The sequence below is a fragment of the Chiloscyllium plagiosum genome, unplaced genomic scaffold, assembly GCF_037043375.1.
Source record: "Chiloscyllium plagiosum isolate Xiang-an unplaced genomic scaffold, Cpla_swu_hap1 HiC_scaffold_35, whole genome shotgun sequence".
NCBI classification, from domain to species: Eukaryota; Metazoa; Chordata; class Chondrichthyes; order Orectolobiformes; family Hemiscylliidae; genus Chiloscyllium; species Chiloscyllium plagiosum.
Genome location: NW_028270173.1, coordinates 12,713,723 through 12,731,101, shown reverse-complemented (window position 1 = coordinate 12,731,101; position 17,379 = coordinate 12,713,723). Strand labels below are relative to the sequence as shown.

Here is a 17,379-nt window from a genome sequence, read left to right as displayed (position 1 = left end):
CCCACTCCCTCCCCCACTCCCTCCCTAAGCCTCCCCCCACTCCCTCCCATACACCCTCCCCCACAGCCTCCCCTACACCCTCCACACTCGCTCCCCCACACCCACACCCTCCCCCGTTCGCTCCCCTACACCCTCCCCATTCCCTCCCCCACACCCACACTCAGACCCTCACCCACACTCACCCACTCCCTCCCCCACTTCCTCCCCCACAACCTCCCCCGCTCCCTCACCTACACCCTCCCCACTCCCGCACCCACTCCCAGACCCTCACCCACTCCCTCTCCTACACCCTCCCCTACTCCCTCCCCCACACCCACACTCACTGCCTCCCCCACTCCCTCACCCACACCCTCACCCTCACTCACACCCAGACTCTCCCCCACACACTCCCCCACACCCTTCCCCACACCCACACCCTCCTCCCCCACACCTCCCTCATTCCCTCCCTCATTCCCTCCCTCATTCCCTCCCCCACTCCCTCCCCCACTCCCTCCCCCACACCCTCTCCCACTCCCTCCCCCACACCTGTCCCTACAGCCTCACCCACTCCCACCCTCTCCCCCTCACCCAGCCCCACCCCACATCCTCACCCAGCCCCTCCCCCTGCACCCTCACCCAGCCTCACCCCACACACCCCATCTCACCCCTTCACACACACACAGCCCCACCCTACCCCACATACCTCCACCCCCCCCCCCACACACACACACACACACACACACTCTCACCCTGCCATGACCTCCCCTCTCACCCCCACCATATAATGTGCTCCATGCCTCAGAGGAGCAGCTCCTGGTTGATGAGCCACACTCTGTCAGTAAGGGTGGGCAGTGCTGCTGTTGGCCTTATGGTGGGTGGTCACCTGACATCACGGCACCCACCCCACCTCCGGCCCCACCAATTCCACAAACAGTATGCTCCACTGCACAATGTGATCGAGCAGGGCAAGGGGAATGATTTCCATGGGGCTTCCAACAGCAGCCCCCACCAACCACCCAGGGGTCAACTCAGGAAACCCCTCTTCACAGGAAGGGGAGTGACAATCTGGGATTGTTTCCTTCCTTTCCCCAGGCAGTTTCCATCAGGAAAGGCTGTAGGGGAAACCAGGCCAATGGAGTTGGTGACTGAACCAAGTGCTAGCATGGGTCTGATGGGGTGAATGGCTCCAACCTGCTCCTGTGCAGCAAGCGGGAAACAAAATGGCCGCCTGCGTGATTGTGCTCAGTTCCTGCAAAAAGAAAAACCGGCCACAGCCAGTACAGGAAACCTGGAAAGAAAGGGAGACAAGGGAGGTCAGAAGGGGGTCAATGTCATGGTCTAGCCATGGGGTAAGATGGCATCCCACCTTCGCTTCCTGTTTGGAGTGAATCTAGCCATCAGAGCCACATCAGTCGGTTACCTGTAATGGAAGCCGAGAGTTTGTCGTCAGGCGCAACGTGGTAAGAGTTCACGGCAGTGGTCAAATCCGGGAGGTCAAAAGGTCGAAGGTCACTGGGAGCCTGCGTTGGGGAAGAGCTCTGGGTAGTGAGGAGTGGGTCATTGGCGGCTGTGGGAGGGCTGTCTGAGGGACCGCTGGGAATGGCCGGGCCCTCCAGCTTTGTTTTCGAGGGAGTGGTCAGCTCTTCATCCTCCTCCTCCTCCTGCCCTGTTTCCTCCTCCTCCTCCTCCTCCTCCTGCTCCTCCTCCTCCTCCTCCTTACTGCCTGCCCCCTGAGTTTTGTCTCCACCTGGCCCAGAACCTGAGAGGTTACAGAATGAGAAAGGCTGGATCAATGTTCAGTCAGCATTCCCATGCGAAGTGACAGCGCTGAGTTCATGAGGCAGTGCCACTCCTCTTCAAAGGCAGGATTTTTGACTGAAATCAGACAGCGGCACGGTGTACAACGTCTGTTCCAATCCAGTTCCCCAGTGACAGGCGCGTGTGTGTGTGCGCGCCTGTGTGTGTGTGTGCCTGTGTGTGTGTGCGCGCGCCTGTGTGTGTGTGTGTGCCTCTGTGTGTGTGCCTGTGTGTGTGTGTGTGCCTGTGTGTATGCCTGTGTGTGTGTGTGAGATAGTAATGTGCACCTCCACATCCTCCCTGCAGTAACTCTGTGCTGGTAAGAAGCGGATTGGTTCTGGGCTATTCTGTTATATACAACATTGGAGCTTTGGGAGTGATGCCTCAGTGTTGAGAGTACACAGTGTGTTCCCAAGGAGATAGTACCTTTATCTGTCTGTTCAGACCCGCAGAGGTGTTACAATGCAGAATGAGGCCATTCAGCCCATTGAATCTGCACAATGAGATTGTCATAGATCCGAACGCACCTTCTCTTCATCACCAACGTCGCCTACTGCCACCTCCACGGTCTCACCCATCCACCCACAACCCAGCTCAGCAGCTCCTGAAATGACCAGGCCTTTAGCCTTTCCTATTCCAATGCTCTCCAAGTTATGAGCACTCCCACCGCCACCCATTGTAAACTTCAGATCTCCTGCTCCTGTTTTAATTTGCAGCGGGTTTTGTTCCCCAGTCTCCTGTGCTCCCTGAGCTACACCTGGCGCCGGTCAATTCAGTGAAATGTTGTTATAAATGGCTCAGACCCCCTCACTCTTCCCAAAACTTCTAGCCTCACAGCTCTCTGAGACACCTGTGCTGCACCACCACCCCACCACCCCAATTTTAATCACTCCACTACGACTGGCTGTGCCTTCAGTTTGCAAAGCCCCAGGCTCTGGGATTTCCTCCTTACACCTCTCTGACCTTCCCCCTCACTTCTGCACCTTCAGTCCAGTCTCTATGATCAAGCTTTCGGTCACCAGTCTGAGATTTCCTTGTGGTGTCCATTGCACTGATTAACCTTTGACAATGTTCATTGCAGAATGCCTTTTCCCGGGTGAAATGTGCGATATAAATGTGTCATGAGGTGCCCTGTCTTCAAAAGGAAACATGAGGTACGAGGCCAGTTTACATTCCGATCCTGAACAACCGCCATTTGAAGTACCCTTGGGAAAAAAGAAGGTTCTAGTAAAGTTAACGACGATGTTCTCCATGTCAGAAAGTGGCGGGCCTTTACCTGAGAAAGAACAGAGAGGGACAAAGTTTGAAAGCGTGTACCTGCAGTTCCCGGAGTGTGAATGGTTTGGGAAGGATTAGCCTCAGAGGTACTGTGCTGAGAGACTTCATAGCGTTGTCCTGTTGAAAGGAAACAGGAGTGGGTGGAAAAAAAGTCAGTTTTTGCTTGGCAATAAAACTTATTTGTGTGTGTGTGAGTGAGATTACTGCCCAAGATCCCAACTCCACCTTCTAACAAACACATGATTATAATGTTATAAACTAGTGAGAAAGGTTTTTAAACCCCCTCCCACATGTCCAACTCTAATTCACTACTACTTCAGAATTCTCGTTACAACACAGAGAGGAAACAACGGGCTATTTCCATGCAAATGGGAAGAATCCCATTGAACAAGAAAGGCTTACTAAATTAGCCATTTGATCCCTTCATGAGCAACTCTGAATGATGCATCACAGAAGGAAGCTGTTGGTCCATTCGGAAGAGCTCTTTTAAAGAGCTATCAGATTCCACATTCATTCCCCAGAGCCCTACAATTCCTCCTTTTGGAAATCATCCAATTCCCCTTTGAAAGGTCAATTTGTTTCCAGGCAGTGCCCTCAAAATCACAGCAACTTTCTGCATCAGACAAAACTCTCCTCAATGTGAAACAAAGGGCATGATTCTCTGGTGGAGCTGATGCCGAGGGAGCTGGGGATATAGGGGCACAGATTGCTGGAATTCGGAATGGTAGCTGGGGAGAAAACCCCAATCGAGTCTGTCATCTCGCTGCTGGCCTTATATTAGTTAGTGAGGAGTAGGTGTGGCCTTCAGAGCAGACAAGTTTCAGGGGTAGTTTGAGAGCAGTGTTCAAAATCTTGAAGAGTCCAGAACGAGGTGATAAGGGAATCCTGTTCCTGTTGGCAGAAGGATCGCAAACCAGTCATCACTGATTGGAAAGAGGAGGAGGAGGAAATGTGGGGATCTAGACCGTGTTGTGTGAGAGGTTGCTACAAGCTGATTCAGTCAGAGGAGAATTGGAACCTGAAGAGAAAAGAATTGCAGGGCTCTGGGGAAAAGGCGGAGGGGGGAATGGGACAAAGTGCATTGTCTTGCAAGAAGCTAGTACCACAATGATGGACCAAATGGACCCTTTCTGTGCTGTAACCCTGTGCTGTGTTTTTCTGATTCTGCATTGAGCAAACATGTTGTGTGTTTGAGTTTGGTCATTGTTTTGACTCAGCAAGACTGAAACCGCGGTCAGGTTGTGTGTGAGACAGTGCCAGCAAGCTGCTGCAGGATTTTAAATACCTCCAAAAATCTCCGGCTTGTTTAGTTCAGGCGTCCTGGTGCTGGGAGGGCTCACGGTTCCATTGTGGGTTTGCTGGGGAATGGGAATGCGAATGGCTTCCCGGTCTCCGGGAGAGCCAGCAACTCCTCCCTTAGGCTTCTTTGGGGAAACTGCAGGGGAGCCAACCACATTGGATCCTCTGTGTCTCCCTGGTCCTCTCCCAGACCTGGAACTGACTCGGGGGATTCCCGTATTTGGGATATTGAGAAGCACCTTGGTAGAGCGCCTGACCTCTTTGGGAAAGGCCGGATAACGCCGAATGACGGACCACATCACTGGGCCGACATCAGCAGCAGAGAGTTCCCCAGCCATGATCGTCTTGGAGATGGTCCTCGAGATGTTCTGGACAAGCTGGTTCTCACTGGCAGCCTCTGTGGGTGATGAGTACCCTCTGGCCAGTTTGCCCTGGGTGCCACCTTCTGTTAAAACAGAGCTGAAGGTAAGTAGCTGTTTTGACAAGCAGCAGCAAATGACCCTGTTCCTCACTGAGTGTTCACAACCCCCCCTCGGAACTCCACTTTCCTACGGTAATCCCAGCAGCATCCTGCCCAGCCTCACTGAAACACTGCTCTCTCTCTCTCCCATTCCACACAATCCTCAATCCCACAGAGGGACAGAAACACCGGATCAAACACAGGAGGCTTCAGGTTGGGCAGAATTTAACCGATTAAAGCATGTCCAACTGATCTTCTTACACACTGATCTCTGTGACCCACTGATCTCTGTGACCTACTGATCTCTGTGACCCACTGATCTCTGTGACCCACTGATCTCTGTGACCCACCGATCACTGACCCACTGATCACTGTGACCCACTGATCACTGTGACCCACTGATCTCTGTGACCCACTGATCTCTGTAACCCACTGATCTCTGTCTCCCACTGATCATTGTCTCCCACTGTGATCGGTGGGTCACAGTGATCGGTGGGTTACAGAGATCAATGGGTCACAGAGATCAGTGGGAGACAGTGATCAGTGTGAGACAGAGATCGGTGGGTCACAGAGATCGGTGGGTCACAGAGATCGGTGGGTCACAGTGATTGGTGGGTCACAGAGATCGGTGGGTCACAGTGATCAGTGGGAGACAGTGATCGGTGGGTCACAGTGATCGGTGGGTCACAGTGATCAGTGGGTCACAGTGATCGGTGGGTTACAGAGATCAATGGGTCACAGAGATCAGTGGGAGACAGTGATCAGTGGGAGACAGAGATCGGTGGGTCACAGAGATCAGTGGGTCACAGTGATCAGTGGGTCACAGAGATCAGTGGGAGACAGTGATCAGTGGGAGACAGTGATCAGTGGGAGACAGAGATCGGTGGGTCACAGAGATCTCCCACTGATCTCTGTCTCCCACTGATCATTGTCTCCCACTGATCTCTGTCTCCCACTGATCTCTGTCTCCCACTGATCTCTGTCTCCCACTGATCATTGTCTCCCACTGATCTCTGTGACCCACTGATCTCTGTGACCCACTGATCTCTGTCTCCCACTGATCTCTGTCTCCCACTGATCTCTGTGACCCACTGATCACTGTGACGCACTGATCACTGTGACCCACTGATCTCTGTGACCCACTGATCACTGTGACCCACCGATCTCTGTCTCCCACTGATCACTGTCTCCCACTGATCTCTGTGACCCACCGATCACTGTGACCCACCGATCTCTGTGACCCACCGATCTCTGTGACCCACCGATCTCTGTGACCCACCGATCTCTGTCTCCCACTGATCTCTGTCTCCCACTGATCACTGTCTCCCACTGATCTCTGTGACCCACTGATCACTGTGACCCACTGATCACTGTGACCCACTGATCTCTGTGACCCACTGATCTCTGTGACCCACTGATCTCTGTGACCCACCGATCTCTGTCTCCCACCGATCTCTGTCTCCCACCGATCTCTGTCTCCCACTGATCTCTGTCTCCCACTGATCTCTGTGACCCATCGATCACTGTGACCCACCGATCACTGTGACCCACCAATCTCTGTGACCCACTGATCTCTGTGACCCACTGATCTCTGTGACCCACTGATCACTGTGACCCACCGATCTCTGTCTCCCACTGATCTCTGTCTCCCACTGATCACTGTCTCCCACTGATCTCTGTGACCCACCGATCACTGTGACCCATCGATCTCTGTGACCCACCGATCTCTGTGACCCACCGATCTCTGTCTCCCACTGATCACTGTCTCCCACTGATCACTGTCTCCCACTGATCACTGTCTCCCACTGATCTCTGTGACCCACTGATCACTGTGACCCACTGATCTCTGTGACCCACCGATTTCTGTCTCCCACTGATCACTGTCTCCCACTGATCTCTGTGACCCATTGATATCTGTAACCCACTGATCACTGTGACCCACTGATCACTGTGACCCACCGATCACTGTGGCCCACCGATCACTGTGACCCACCGATCACTGTCTCCCACTGATCACTGTGACCCACCGATCTCTGTGACCCACCGATCTCTGTGACCCACCGATCTCTGTCTCACACTGATCACTGTCTCCCACTGATCTCTGTGACCCACCGATCACTGTGACCCACCGATCACTGTGATCCACTGATCTCTGTGACCCACCGATCTCTGTGACCCACCGATCTCTGTGACCCACCGAGCTCTGTGACCCACCGATCACTGTGACGCACCGATCACTGTCTCACACTGATCACTGTCTCCCACTGATCTCTGTGACCCACTGATCTCTGTCTCCCACTGATCACTGTGACCCACTGATCTGTGTGATCCACCGAGCTCTGTGACCCACCGATCTCTGTGACCCACCGATCTCTGTGACCCACCGATCTCTGTGACCCACCGATCTCTGCGACCCACCGATCTCTGCGACCCTTTGGCCTCTGACTATCTCGAACAGACTCACTGTCCCATTGAGCTGGTGTGATGGGGTTTATATTAAGGGGTCACTTCCCATCGAGGGTCTATCTGTCCTCACTGTGCGTCACCTTCAAAACAAGCCCGTTACACAGAAACAGCTTTGTCCATTCCACAGGAGGCTGGGGAGTTCCTGGAAGTGGAACAAAGCTGAAATACATTCCTCTTTCTTCCCTCATTGTAACACAGCTGTCATCCTGCTGATTTTAAACAAGACACACCCTCCCCTCATGGAATATTGTCCCACTCCCATCCGGCACATCCAGACTTCACTGACTGATTCGATGAAAAAGGCAGGAGCTGAGATGGGGTCCCAAGTGAACAAAAATACTGACTACCAAGCACATCTCTCAAAATAATTTTAAAAAGGTTGATAAAGTCCAGAGAAAATGACAACATCCAGGATATCAAACTGTAGAAATGAAAAGGAGGAGGAGAAACAGAAGGATGGAATTGCTGTGGGAAAACAAAATGGAAATTGTGATGACTCCTGGACTGTCTCATAAGCAGAACTGGAAGGAAGAGAGTGACTGCCTGAACGTGCCCAACGTCCGACGGTTCATTCCTCAGAGCTGCTGAAGGAAAAAGGCAGGGAAATGAATCAAAGTCAACAGTTCCTTGGAATTAGGTGTGAACAACCTGGAGAGAGAAACAGACAATGGAATGGTCAGCAATCATCCCTGAGACACACTGAGAGCTTCCCTGCTTAACACTGAAATCGACAACCAATTCATATTTAGCCTCTGCTTTTTATCAGAGACTCTGCACCTCTAAGGTTCTCCATGATCAGTGCTTTTCAAAGTTTAATTAAGTCACTTATCACCAGTCTGTATTCAAACACCCTGCAGCCCATCTTTTAGATGTAACATATTGTCTTGATTACACCATGTTCATGTTACACAATCTCTATAACAATCTTCATTGCGATACTCTCTGTCATGAGATCTTCACTGCGCTATCTCTGTACTTAATCTTCACTATACCACTCTCTCTATGATACACACTTCACTGTATGAGTCTATACCACAATCTTCACTTTAGCACATTCTCTAATACAAGTTTCACTGCACCACTATCTGACACAATCTTTGCTCTCCTACCCTCTCTACAGCACAACCTGCGTGTTGCACAAACTCTATAAAACAATGTCACCGTGACATTCTCTACTGTAATCTTCATCATAGCACACTCTACAACACAAACTTCATGTAATAAACTCTTTGTAATATAACCTTCAGTAACATGCTTTCTGTAACACAACATTCACTGTTGTACACTCTCTGCAACACAGTCTTCACTGTACCAGACTCTATAAAACAATTTTCACTGTACTGCTCGCTCTGTAACACAATATTCACTGTACTACACCCTCTGAAACACAATCTTCACTACGACCCAGTCTCTGTAATATAACTTTCACTCGAACACTATAACCTGCTATCAATTTTGTTTCAGACAGGGACAGAAATTTGAGGAATTCAAAGCATGTTATTTTACAGCTTGTGTCACACACCTCTCACTGTAACACTGTCCAGCATTCTGTGACCTCAGGTAGAATATCTGCTGCTTTTGGCTGCCTTGCTGTCAGCATCTGCATAAAGCAACCTCTCTGTATTGGTGGGCCCTCTATAACAGGCTTTTTGTCCACCTCTTAGAGAGTGTGGGCCCAATATCGCAAGAGGAACAAGGCTTGATTCTGCTTCTCACATCTACTTCCAGGACCTGCTGCCAACTGACAGATGTCTAAGCACCCAGTGGGGATTAAAATCGTGTAACTGACATGTTGAAGCAAGAGCGGTCTGATTGAGGTATTCTGTTTGACTAACAAGAAGACTTTACTGCAACATACTGGTGGTTAGCTTGGCTGAGATGGTATTGGCCAATGGATGAAAGGACAAGGTCACGGAAGGGAGATTCCAGTCCTGAGCTGAGTAGTGTAATAGTGTCTGTCCCTTATTCACCTTGTTTCACACAAACCCCAATAACCTGGGGTGGGGAGGACAGGATTGGGAGAGGGGGTGAGGGAAGAGATAACATAACAATAATGGCACTGGACGAGTCATCCAGGACTCCAGGCTCACATTCTGGGAACATAGGCTCAACTCCAGGAATGGTCATTCAAATTGAATAAAACTCTGGAATAAAAAGCTAAAGACAGCCATGTAACCATTGTGGATGGTTGGAAATAACTCACATATCTGGTTCACCCTTCTGTAGGGAAGGAAATCCCCACCATCTCTGGGCCTTCAGTCCCACAGCAATCTGGTCGCCTGTAAACTACGCACTGAGATTACCTAGTGCGTCACACAGTTGGATCAGCGCTGTGATTGTCCTGACCCCTCATGGACATCAGTGACCAAAGGTGATGACTTGTTACCACCTTCTCTGGAGCAGTTCAGGATACATGATAAATGCTGGCACATCCCACATATAAACATTAAAAATAATCAAAACTGCCCTCCCCACCTGCTTACTTATTGAAAACACCTCCTCCTCCTCCTGGAGATTAGAATGTGTGTGCATAGGATTAACCATTGCTTGGGCTGACTCCATCCCATGGGAATGAAAGTTCACATCATCTGTGTAGCTTATGACCAGGCTTTCTCTGGAACTAGCACACAATGGGCTAAAATATCTGACTGCTGGATATGGTGTGCATTGTGTAAGGAGTCTGAAGTTATGAGATGTTTTCACAAAGAAGAGAATGAATGGAAATTACTCAGCTGTGGTTATGATGGCCTGTAAGAGTTAACCTGGTGTCCACTGTATTTATCAGAATGAAATGGAATATTTTGCAAGGTCAATTTATCACACAGTTTAAACGGGCCATTATAGAAATTTAGAAGAGGTTGAGAAGGATTGCTAAGTACATCTTTCAGATGCATGTTGTGTTTCTGATGTCACTTTGATGAGCCGTTATTTAATGGTAACAGAAATGGCATGTTGAGCTGAAAGGAAGCTTTAGGGTTAAGGTCAAGGTTCGAGTTACCCCATGGCAGTATCTGGGTTGTGAGTGAGTCACTGAGTGCTGCACGTATACTGGACAGTGAAGGGTGATTGACCTGAGCACATACAGGTCTGTTCTCTCATTAAAGACCTGATTCTGCATTGTCACAACAGCATGCATTTCAAACAGTGAAGCAAATTAAACAAAGAAAGAAGTCAAACACACTCTATGGTCAATTCAGAAAATATTTGAATGGCGAAAGCTTTTGGATCTAAATCAGCCACGGCTCCATTGGTGATAATCTCGGCTCTAGATCTGAGTCCCACTGGAGATGTGCCATGCTGATCTCCTGTGCAGTAAGGAGCTAAGGCTGCACTGCCAGCAGTGCTGTGTTTAGATGAGGTGTTAAACCTTAAAGCCCTGTTGCCTCTCTAGGGTGGATGTAACTGATTGGCTAGCCACCACCAACCACCATCACTGAACCAGCCTGTCCTGCCAATGTCATGTTGTGGGGTAAGTCACCTTGCCGTGTGCAGATTAGTTGCTGTGTTTCCCAAATTCCAACAGTCATTAACACGCTATGGAAAGTCCTGGAAGATGCAAAAAAACCTATCCTCTTGTGAATGACACGAATGGAAACATGCATTGGGGTGGAGAGATGCCCAGATTTAAATGGTCTCTATCAGACTGCCAAAGGGGACATGACAAGATAGATCTCCAGGGTGGACCGTCACCAAAGGTCAGCATATACAGGGAATTCGGAAGCATATTCCAGACTCCGCAAGCATGCTTCAAATATCTGTGGCTCGTGCCAAGATCCAGACAGCAGAAAGTGGTCTGGAACGTGGAGTATTTGGAACTAATAGCCACGGTGGACAGAGGGCTCTTTCTTCTCTGTGAGATGGATAGCTCTGATGGTAGAATCCTACATCCATTGGAATGGCATTAAAGCAACGCAGGTCACAAGAGAGCAGCAAAAACTGGGAAGGCCAATATACAAGTTCCTCTTTCACTTCCCTCCGCTCGCTCAGTGAATTGAAACAACAAGACCCACATAGTAAAGTGCAAGCCAGAAGTCAAAGTACAGAAAAATTGAAAGCAGTGGGCGAGATCTGTGAGGAGACAGACTTGCATTTGTGCAGATTTGCTGATTTCAAACACCTTCACACAGAGAGAGCTACTTTCTACTCCTGTGGTGCTTCGAGCCCATTTATTCAGATTTGCATCAATTCCAAGGAGACAACACACTGAATTACTGTATTTCTGATTTTCCCAGTGAGGATGTCAATGTGAAATCCTCATCCTCATGTACAAGTCTCTCCATGGCCCTTTTTACTTTATTCAGCTGTTCATCTGGATGTTCATGGTGGGGCCAGCATTTGCTCCCCATCCCTAACTGTCGTGTGACTAGAGTAGTTTGCTCGGCCATTTCAGAGGGCTGTTGAGAGCCACATGTGGGACTCGAGTTACACCAGGTAAGGGCGTATTTAGTGAGCCAGAGGGGTTTTGACTATAATCAACAGTCACTCTTACTAAGGGCAACTGTTATGATCCAGATTTATTGATGGAATTCCATCAGCTTTGAGGTGGGATTTGAACCCAAGTGCCGACAGTATAATTCTGGGCCTTTGAATTATTTAATCCTCCCTCTATCTCAGTAACCTCCCATTGCTGTCATTGTTCTTGGTCATGAAAGGGACTATGGGAGAGGGATGTTCTGAGCAAAGGTGTTCCAGGATCACCTGCACTACAAATAATGCCCACTGATCTTTCCATATCTACACGGAGCAATGAGACAGGGAAATCTAGTCCTCACTCTAACCTCTCAGTTGAAGGCTGGTGTCTCTGTCAGTGCAGCACACTAGTATCACCTCAACCAAAGGCTTCCGTTCACTGACACAGCCTATCGAAATAAATGGTAACTCCTCACTGAACCCAGTCTCATCCAGATGACAACTGAGAAACCAGGTTTGTTGTAGGTGATTTCCAATTTCCTGGCAGTAGACCATGGTGTGGCTTAGAGGGGAGGAAATTCCCACAACAGAATCCTTTAGATAAGGAGAGAGCCAGTTACAGCGCAACATAGGGACAGCGAAAACAATGAACACAGCAACCAAAAACAATTAAATATGGCACTAGCGTGTACCGTCTACAAGGTGCATGCAACAACTCTCCCAAGCTCCTTCCAAACCCAAGATCCCCACCCGCACAGGACAATCACACAGGAACACTACTGCCTCCAAGTCACACATCAGCCTGATTTGGAATGATATTCCCATTCCTTCAACATTGCCGGGTCAGACTCATAGTACAGTACTGCATGTGCACCAGCCATAGTGGTTGAAAGAGACAGTTCACTCCCACATTCATAAAGGCAGCAGGACACTCACATCACATGGAAGATCAAAACCAATCGGGTTGGAATGAAAGATGAAACAGAGCATTAAACGAATAATCAAAGAGAGTGGAAAGTTCAAGGCAAAATGGGAATTGAATAAATGGCAGAACATGGGATAGAATAAGTCAGGAATGGAATGAATGAGGATAAACGGAAATGGAATGGGTTATGGAATGAGGGCGGAGTGAACGACAGACTATGGGAATAGATGAATAAGGTAATACCATAAGTGAATTAATGCTGGTTTGTGACAATGGGATGAAAAGGGAAATATGGGAATGGAATGAACAACGGAAAATGGGAATTAAATGAATGAAGAAAAAGGGAGAATGCAATCCATGAGGGAATTTGGGAATGGTATGAATGATGAGAAATTGGAATTGAATAAATGATGGAAAATGCGATTGGAATAAGTCATGAACAGGAGGACTCAATCGAATGATGTTAAATGGGTTTGGAATGAATGATGGAAGATGGAAATGGAATGAATAAAGGAAAATGGGACAGGATTGAATGATGTTAGTGGGAGTGGAAAGGATGATGGAAAGTGAGAATTGATGAATGATGTTAGTGGGAATGGATTGTATGACTGAAAATGGGGATGTAAATGATGGATATTATGTGGCCATGGAATAAAGGATGGAAAGTAAGATTGAATGAATGTTGGGATATGGAAATGCATTGAATGATGTTAAATGGGAATGAGGATGGAATTAAAATATAGAATATGGGAATCCAGGGTGAGGTAATAGCAGAATCGAATCAATACAGGAAATGTGAAAAGGGAATGAATAGAAAACATAGGAATTGAATGAATGATGGAAAAAGGGAATTAAATAAATGAGGAGAAAGATGGACTAAAATCCAGGAGGGAAACTGGGAATGGAATGAATGACGGTTAATGGGAATAGAATAAATGATGGAAGATGGGAATGGAATGAATGGAGAGTGGGAATGGAATGAATGATGTTAATTAGGATTGGAATGAATGATGTTAGCTGGAATAAAATGAATGACAGAAAGTGGGAATGGAATGAATGATGGAAAATGGGAATGGAATGAAGAATATTAAATGGGAGTAGAATGAATGATGGAAAATGGGAATGGAATAAAAACAGGAAAGTGGGAATGAACTGCCTGATCTTAAATGGGAATGGAATGAATGATGATAAGTGGAATAGAATGATGTTAAACGGAATGAATGTTGGAAAGTAAGAATTTAACAAATGATATTAAATGGGAATGAAGTGATAACAGAGGGTGGGAATGAAATGAATGGTGTGAAATGGGAATGGAGTGAATATCAGAAAGTGGGATTCTAATGGCGATGTCAAATGCAAATGCAGTGAGTGACTGAAAGTGGAAGTGAGTGATCTTAAACAAGGATGAATGATAACTAATGGGAATGGAATACGGATGTTAAATGGAAATGGAATGCATGATGGAAATGGGGAATGGACTGAAAGATGTTAAATGGAAATGGAATGATGGATATTAAATGGGAGTGGAAGAAATAGTGGAAAATGGTCATGAAATGAATGACAATAAATGGGATTGGAATGCTGGTTCTTAATGTGAATGAGTGGAATGGTGGTGGAATGGAATGAGTGATGTTTAATGGGAATAAAGGGAAAAATGTCAAATTGGAATGATTGATATTAAAAGGAAATGGAATGAATAAAGGAAAATGGGAATTAGATGAATCATGGAAAATGAGAATAGAATGAATGAATTAATGGAATGTTTAATAATAAATGGGAATGAAATGAAAATGGGAAAGTAGAAATAGACTGAATGGTGTTAACCAGGAATGGAATGGATGATGTTGAGTTGGAATAGAATGAATAATGGAAAATGGGAATGGGATAAATGATGTTATATGGGAATGGAATGATGGATACTAAATGGGAATGGAATGAATGGTATAAAGTGGGGCAGGAATGAATGACAATAAAAGAGAATGGATTAAATAATGGGAATTAGGAATGGAATGACTGATGTTAACTGGGAATAGAATGAATGAGGACAGATGGAATTGGGAGAAATGGTGGAATATGGGTATGGAATAAGCAATGGAAGTTGTAAGTTGAATGACTGAGGACAGGTGAGATGTGGATAAATGAGGGAACCTGGAAATGGAATGAATGAGGAAACACAGGAAGGCAATCAATGCTGAATCTGAGACTACTTTAAACATTGGAAGGTGACAACGGTGTGAATGATGCAAAATGGGAATGGGTTAATAATGAACATAGGTGCCAGATGAATAGTTAGAAAAAGAATTGGAATTTGTGATGTGAATGCAGTGAAATGTGGAACAGAGACAAATGAAGAAAGATGGGAATGGAATGATAAGGGAACAATAGGAATGGATTAATATGAAGCTATATAAGTGGAATGAATCTTGGACAGTGAAACGTAAGTAATTGTGTAAGATGGGAATGGAATGAATGAGGATAGCTGGGAATAGGAAGACTGTGGGAAGATAGGAATGCAATGGATGGGAGGGAAGAATGGAATTGAATGAAAGAGGTAGAATGGGAAAGGATTGGATTCTGTAGCAGTGTCCAGGGATTAGAAACCTCCCAATGTGACACCCCTTTTCAGAAAGGGAGGGAAGCCAAAAGCAAGTAACTATAGGCCGATGAGCCTAACATCGATTGTTGGCGAAATGTTGGCATCAATTATTCAGGAAGTAATAGCAGCATATTTGTAAAATCATAATCTGATCAAGCAGATTCAGCACGGCTTCAGAAAAGGTGAATCATATCTGATTAATTTCTTCAGGTTTTTCAAGATGTGTTGTATTTGGCCTCCCAGAAGGTGTTTGACAAGGTAGTTCTCAAAAAGTTGTCATAAGATAAGATTCATGGTGTTGGAGGCAGTACGTTGGTTTGGATGGACAGTTGCCTAATGGGTAGGACAACAAGGAATGGGAGTAAAGGAGTTCTTTCTCAGGTTGGCAACCTGGAGCCAGTGGGGTTCCACAGGGATTACTGCTGAGACTGCAGCTATTTACAATATGGAGGAAGGAAGCAATTTGCAGATGACATAAATTAGGTCGAAACAGTTGTGAAGGGATACCAACAGTTTACAGAGAGACACTAATATGTTACGTAAGTGGGCACAAAAGTTGGGAAATGGAATATAATGTTGGAAAATGTGGAATTGTTCATTTTGAAAGGGAGAACAATAGTATTTAAATGGAGAAAAGCTGCAGAAAGCTGCAACACAAAGGGACATGGGGGGACTTGTGCATGAAACACAGAAAGCTAGCACACATTGGACGGGCCAATTGAATAGTGGCCCTTATTTCAAGGGGGTTGGACTATTGGAATAGGGAACTTAATGAAACTGTACAAGGTGCTAGGCATGTCACATCTGGAGCAGTAATTTAAGGGTGGAGAGTCTGTGGCATTTACTGCAGAAGGCCATCGAGGTTTGGTCGATAGGTATATTCAAGGCTGTGCTAGACAGATTTTAATTAGTAAGGGACTTAAGGGTTATGGGGAAAAGACAGTGAGGTAGAGTTGAGGATTATCAGATCTGAGAGGAGAAAGTGAGGTCTGCAGATGCTGGAGATCAGAGCTGAAAATGTGTTGCTGGAAAAGCGCAGCAGGTCAGGCAGCATCCAGGGAACAGGAGAATCGACGTTTCGGGCATAAGCCTGCAGAAGGGCTTATGCCCGAAACGTCGATTCTCCTGTTCCCTGGATGCTGCCTGACCTGCTGCGCTTTTCCAGCAACACATTTTCAGCAGCGATGATCAGATCTGCCATGATCTCATTGAATGGGAAAGTAGACTCTATGGGCTGAATGGCCTGTTTCTGCTGTGGCTTCCTGTGATTATTTGAACGTGAAAAAAGATGGGAATGGATTGAATGTTGAAACAGAAGAATGGGATAAAATGACGGAACAGGGAAATGAAGAGAATGGAATGGAATACCAAAAAGAAGTGAGTGACTGAATGTGGGAAAGGGGTGGCAAATGGAAAATGAGAATGAAATTAATAATGGGAAACGCGAGCAGAATGAACGCGGAAACACAGAATGGAACGAATGAGGAAAGATGGAAATGGAATCTGTGCTGAAGTGCCAAAATAGAATGAGTCATTTCTTTGTAACAAATCTCAGTCATTAGATTTTGAATCCATCTCCAGCCTCAGTAGTGTTTGGATGATGAGCAAGCCTATTTTCTCCGAGATTATGTGTGGAGAATTGCTTGAAAGGCCTACCTTTAATTTGTTGATTCCATAACTTTGTTCCTCAGTCTCTTTCTAAGCTGTGATGCCATGGCTTACTGCTCTGGCTAAGGGTAAACTATTTGTTGATGCCCTTAATGTTCTTATATCCCACTTACCAGTGGTCGCTTTGGTGATCACCGGCTTGCTCCTCATTGTTCCCTGCTCACCCACCAAGGAGATTGTGTACTTGGTGCCACCCTCCAGCTGTACCAAGGTAGCTGTGCTGCTCTTCCCCGGCACCCTCAGCTCTCCACGCTTCCTTCCCTCTGAGCTGTACACAATGTGGTAATGGCCATCACTAGCAACAGATTTCTCCCACTGCAGCTTGATGCTGGAGTCTGTCACCGTGACAACACGCAGGTTCCTGGGACTGTCAATCACTGCAGGAAGCGAGCAGAGAAATAGACTCTGTTGATCCACAGGATCTCCCAGTCCACCATCAGCTGAAAGCTCGACCATCGGATTCAGATCCCTCGATGGTCTCAGTCCTGTTTTCCCCACTGC

The 17,379-nt window shown here is 47.0% G+C and overlaps 1 protein-coding gene across 4 annotated transcripts in view; it reads right to left on the bottom strand.

The window, feature by feature from the left end:
• LOC122541552 (tenascin-X-like) overlaps nucleotides 1-17,379 on the bottom strand; it is a 196,120-nt gene that overhangs the window by 113,346 nt on the left and 65,395 nt on the right. For 3 of the 4 annotated variants that reach the window (XM_087979257.1, XM_087979258.1, XM_087979259.1), the window contains exons 7-9: nucleotides 4,340-4,798; nucleotides 3,094-3,171; nucleotides 1,400-1,738 (exon numbers count right to left, since the gene is read on the bottom strand). In XM_087979257.1, coding sequence (XP_087835383.1) covers nucleotides 1,400-1,738; nucleotides 3,094-3,171; nucleotides 4,340-4,798 — 876 coding nt within the window. Of the gene's footprint in view, nucleotides 1-1,399; nucleotides 1,739-3,093; nucleotides 3,172-4,339; nucleotides 4,799-16,991; nucleotides 17,256-17,379 lie in introns of all 4 variants that reach the window. The other variant, XM_087979261.1, reaches the window with a different exon arrangement.